Genomic DNA, 5,305 nt, shown 5'->3' with positions numbered 1-5,305 from the left:
GCTACTTTAGGCCTCCAGGACTACAAAGACAAAAAAATGAGTGACAGGACCTGATGTGGTGGGGTGAGATGGGAATGGAAGTAAAGGAGGGGGCTCCTACTCTTGGTGGGAGTGGAAACTGGGGACCTAAGCTTACTGGCGATGCAGCCCTCACGTGACCAGGAGCTGACGTGGGCAAAGGTACTTAAAGCCCTGACCGTCGTTCTCCGTCCTCCTCTGGGTACCAACTCTATTGCGCAGCTCGCTGCCCTGCGTTTAACCCAGGCGAGGAGGAGGAGGAGAAAATTCCCCCAGATTCGGGCAGGTGGGTGTGAGGGTGGGCACAGTCTGGGACCCCTGAATAGGGGTAATCTAGGGATGCGGGAGTCGGAGGCCGCGGGTGCCTCGGTCTCCCCCACTCCTGGCCGGCTTTCCAGACCTGAGGTGCTCAAACGCGGCTCATTTTGGTGGGCGGCGGGGAAAGGGGGAGGGGGAAACGAAATGACTTTTGATAGGCTTTACGAAGAATCTGCTTACTTCCTTTCCAGCCAGTGCTTTTTGGTTTTGTTTATAACATTCAGGCCCGCACCCCACATCCCATCCTGTTTTGAGAGGAGAAGGGAAGAGAAATAAACGTGGCAGCGCATAGAAGGCCAGCAGGGAGGTTGGGAAAGGGTAACCAGGAGGCGGGGGTGGGGCATGCAATTTGGTAACAATCTGGGCTGTACACTCCCACCCTGACTTTCCCCACCACCGCACCCGCACCCTCCCATCCCCCAGCCGACCCTCTGTGCTTTGGGAGTGCTGGGAAATGAGTGTACCAGCTGCTGTTGGAGAGGTGGCGGGTTTGGCGCTGTCTGGGCTTCACGGGAGGTTGGGGCGGGGGGGACCCTGAGAGAATCTGGTATTAAACCGCCTTGTTAACTCGCAGACTGCTTTCCAGACACCTCCGGCCCACACAGCCGTTCACCCCCCCGTCTTTTCAGTCCTGGAAAAGGAACTCGGGTATGCAGGCGGGAGAAATGGCGGTTGTTGGGGGGATTTGTGGGAAGTGGGAGGTAGAGCCCATAGCAGAGAAATCGTGGAAAATCTCGACCCTGTACCCGAAAAGGCAGACGTTGAGGCCCCTCTTCTGCAGGCTAACGCTAGGCCTAGGGGCTGGGGAGCGAAAGACACGGGTGATCCTGGGAGGGGAACACTGAATTGTTTGGCAGGAGTCCCCCATACCGCGTCCCATCCAGCTTTTGCTGCACCCTCGCCCCGCTCCCCTCCTGCTTCGTTGCAGGAGAAGGGGTGTGGCGGTGTGTCCCGGAGAAATGGCGGACGGGGGCGGGGCAAAGCGGAAGGAGGGATTGAGTGCCTGGGGAGCCTGCGCAGGAGGAGGATTGAGGTGGGAGGGGTGGGGTGAGAAGAGTTGAAGGAATTGAGAGGTAGAATCCTTTGACATTCTGCTGTGCAAACACGAAAAGGCAGTTACTGAGACTCTTGTCCTGGATGCTGATCCATCCACCAGGCTTTCATTGTCTAACGTCGACAGTCTATATTTCTGCTCTTCAGTCTGTCCTTAGGATGAAGCTCTAACTGAACTGAAGTAAGGAGAAACAGCCTTGAATCTTTGGAGGGTCAGTGCTGGGGTTGGAATTGTCTGGGGCCCCCTGGTATGGGTGTGGCAGAGACAAGAGTAGAGTGTGGGACCAGAGGCTCCTCCTGCATCTTCTCTCTTTTAATTTCAAAGACACCCCTGCCCCGGGCCCTTTCTTTTTGGTGCGGAGAAAGGGGCGTGGCATCTGCCTTAGTTAGTATTTGGGGGAGGAGAGGCTGAAGAGGAAAAGAGGATCCCTAAGAGGGGGAAAACTTTTGACCCACAGGGGTCCAAATCAGGAAAAGAACCAGAATTCGTCCACCAAAGGCTCAAAAACACCGTTTCTGATCTGTCCTCAGGTCTGTCTTCCTTTTGGGCTCTGTGCAACTGCAGCTACAGTGGAAAAAAGCAAACTGCTCTTGATCTCAGAAGGTTGGTATGTGCATGAGCACCATCTAGGGACCTTAGGGGTAGGGGATGGGGCATCATAGCAGAATCTGAGATCTCTACTGTTTTTCCAGCTCTCTACCAGCTTTACCGATGTCTGTACTGCCTGTCGTCCTTCCATTTAGATGCTGGAAGTTGTAGGCATTGGCAGAGCAGGCTAAGGTTGAAGATGTAGAAAACGTTAAACTAGGTCTGTGAATCAGCAAACACAGGCCTTGACACCTGTGTCTGGGTGCTAGCCCGCCGACCAAGCATTGTGTCCCTAAACTCTTCTCTAAGTAGAACTGGTTAGACACGAAGTGAGCCAGAGCCCTAAGCCTCGTTTTTATCCTTTACCCCTAGGCCCTGCCTAAGCCTAAACTGAAGAGCCTCACCCGGACGAGCAGGCATCCCTTAACCTTAAGCAAGCCAGTTCCACGCCCTGGATCAGTGAATAACCCCAGCTGCACCATGAGCCGCGTTCGGGATGCTGGCTGTGTAGCGGCGGGGATAGTGATAGGGGCTGGTGCCTGGTACTGTGTCTACAAATACACCAGGGGGAGAGACCAGACCAAGAAAAGAATGGCCAAGCCCAAAAACCGGGCTGTGGCTGGGACTGGAGCCAGGGCTAGAGCTGGGCTAAGAGCCGGATTCACAATCGACCTTGGGTCAGGATTCAGTCCCCCAACCCCTGTCCGTGCTGAAGCAGAGGACAGGACCCAGGATGAAGCCTCTGCTCTGGACACAGTTGGAGCTGAGGCAGTGGCCCCAGCTGCATCCAGCGCTGAGGCTCAGAGTGGGGCAGGCAGTCAGGCCCAAAAGGCAGATGGAGCCGGGGTTGGGCCTAAGGCCGAATCAGTAATTGGGGCTGCAGTGGCTTCTACAATACCACCACCTCCCGGGGTGACAGAGGCCCTTGGGGCTGCAGAAGCCCCTGCAATGGCAGGGGCTCCCAAAGTGGCAGAATCTCCCAGAGAAGCGGAGACTTCCAGGGCAGCAGTGCCTCCTGGGACAGTGGTGCCTCCTGGGACAGTGGTGCCTACCGAAGCGGCAGCACCCACTGAGGTGACCGAGAGTCCTGGGGTGGCATCACCTACCGAGGCAGCTGAGGCTCCTGTGCCCGCAACGCCTACTGGGGCTGCAGCACCTACTGGGGCTGCAGAGTCTCCTGGAACTTCTGGTTCCCCTAGAACAGCGGAGGTTCCTGGAACATCAGCTGCCAAGAAAGCAACCCCTGGGGCTCACACTGGGGCTATACCTAAAGCCACATCAGCGACTGGAGCGGTACCCAAAGGTGGAGCCAAGGGTGTAACCAGGTCCCGGAATGGGGGCAAGGGCAAGGGCAAGAAAAGCAAGGTTGAAGTAGACGAACTGGGGATGGGCTTCCGTCCTGGAGATGGGGCTGCAGCAGCTGCTGCAGCCTCTGCTAATGGCGGACAGGCTTTCCTGGCAGAGGTCCCTGATTCTGAGGAAGGGGAGTCCGGGTGGACTGACACAGAGTCAGATTCAGACTCTGAGCCCGAGACCCAGCGCAGAGGGAGGGGAAGAAGACCCGTTGCCATGCAGAAACGCCCCTTTCCTTATGAAATTGATGAGATTCTGGGTGTCCGCGATCTCAGGAAGGTCCTTGCCTTGCTTCAGAAATCTGATGATCCTTTCATCCAACAGGTAGCTTTGCTCACTCTGAGCAACAATGCCAATTATTCATGCAATCAAGAGACAATCCGCAAATTGGGAGGCCTCCCAATTATTGCAAACATGATCAACAAAACTGATCCCCACATTAAGGAAAAAGCCTTAATGGCCATGAATAACCTGAGTGAGAATTATGAAAATCAGGGCCGGCTTCAGGTGTACATGAATAAAGTGATGGATGATATCATGGCCTCTAACCTGAACTCAGCAGTTCAAGTAGTTGGACTAAAATTTCTAACAAACATGACTATTACTAATGACTACCAACACCTGCTTGTCAATTCCATTGCAAACTTTTTCCGTTTGCTATCTCAGGGAGGTGGAAAAATCAAGGTGGAGATTTTGAAAATACTATCGAATTTTGCTGAAAATCCAGATATGTTGAAGAAACTTCTCAGTACCCAAGTGCCAGCATCATTTAGTTCCCTCTATAATTCTTACGTGGAATCAGAAATCCTTATTAATGCCCTTACTCTATTTGAGATTATCTATGACAATCTCAGAGCAGAAGTGTATAACTATAGAGAATTCAATAAAGGTTCCCTTTTTTACTTATGCACTACATCTGGAGTGTGTGTGAAGAAAATTAGAGCCTTAGCAAATCACCATGACCTCTTAGTGAAAGTGAAAGTTATAAAACTAGTGAACAAATTCTGATTGGTTATGTACCGTCAAAAGACTTGAAGAAATTTCATGATTTTGCAGTGTGGAAGCATTGAAAATTGAAAGTGACTGCTTTTCCACTTGCTCATATAGTAAAGGGATCCTTTCAGCTGCCAGCGTTGAATAATGTATCATCCAGAGTGATGTTATCTGTGACAGTCACCAGCTTTAAGCTGAACCATTTTATGAATACCAAATAAATAGACCTCTTGTACTGAAAACATATTTGTGACTTTAATCGTGCTGCTTGGATAGAAATATTTTTACTGGTTCTTCTGAATTGACAGTAAACCTGTCCATTATGAATGGCCTACTGTTCTATTATTTGTTTTGACTTGAATTTATCCACCAAAGACTTCATTTGTGTATCATCAATAAAGTTGTATGTTTCAACTGACAAAAAGTCGTTCTAATGCTTGAATTTAAAACCCAGATGGAGAGATAAGGTACATAAATACAAAAGGATGTATACAAAGTTCTATGAAAAATAATAATAAATACAAAAGGATTACTAACAGTACCTGGGCATATGCTCTTTGTCAAGTATACACTATCTGTTTAAATGAAGCAGAGGTTGCTGAGAAAGCTTCAAGGAGGAAGGGCGCATTTAAGCTGAGCCCTGAAGGACAACATAGAAGGGCATTCCAGGAGGGGGAAATGCTTTGGAGAAAGGCATGGAAGTGAGAAATCTGTGCCTGTGATAGGAAGGTAACCAATTTGCTTGGAATGGAAGCCATGGGAAGAGGAATGATGAGAGATAAATGTGAAAATTCAGAGTGAGGAAAGTTTGAGGAAGATTCTGAACCCCAAGCCAAAATATTGAAATAAAACCCTGTCATATTATGCAAGTAGCTGAACATTTTTGACTAAAGGAAAAATAATCTGGTGGCAATATTAAAGATGGATTGGAGCTATGTTGGAGACTGGACATTTGTTGGAAAGTTATAATAAGCCAAGCAA

At 50.3% G+C, this 5,305-nt stretch overlaps 1 protein-coding gene across 15 annotated transcripts; it reads left to right on the top strand.

Annotated features, from left to right (window-relative positions):
* Positions 1-224: 224 nt before the first annotated feature.
* Positions 225-4,865, top strand: ARMCX2 (armadillo repeat containing X-linked 2). Of its 15 annotated transcripts, none has more exons than XM_032757295.2 (6): positions 225-304; positions 561-643; positions 911-984; positions 1,493-1,601; positions 1,921-1,993; positions 2,351-4,865. In XM_032757295.2, the coding sequence occupies exon 6, from the start codon at positions 2,459-2,461 to the stop codon at positions 4,337-4,339; it is 1,881 nt and encodes a 626-aa protein (XP_032613186.1). In that variant the 5' UTR covers positions 225-304; positions 561-643; positions 911-984; positions 1,493-1,601; positions 1,921-1,993; positions 2,351-2,458; the 3' UTR covers positions 4,340-4,865. The 15 variants fall into 15 exon arrangements, with proteins under 15 accessions (XP_032613186.1, XP_032613187.1, XP_058297743.1 ...); XM_032757296.2 differs by having other exon boundaries at positions 561-654; XM_058441760.1 differs by having other exon boundaries at positions 561-984; positions 1,537-1,601.
* Positions 4,866-5,305: the final 440 nt, after the last annotated feature.

Source organism: Hylobates moloch, unplaced genomic scaffold (assembly GCF_009828535.3).
Source record: "Hylobates moloch isolate HMO894 unplaced genomic scaffold, HMol_V3 SCAFFOLD_7, whole genome shotgun sequence".
Lineage (NCBI taxonomy): Eukaryota > Metazoa > Chordata > Mammalia > Primates > Hylobatidae > Hylobates > Hylobates moloch.
Note: the sequence above shows the minus strand (reverse complement) of the source record. Positions and strands in the feature narration are given on the sequence as shown.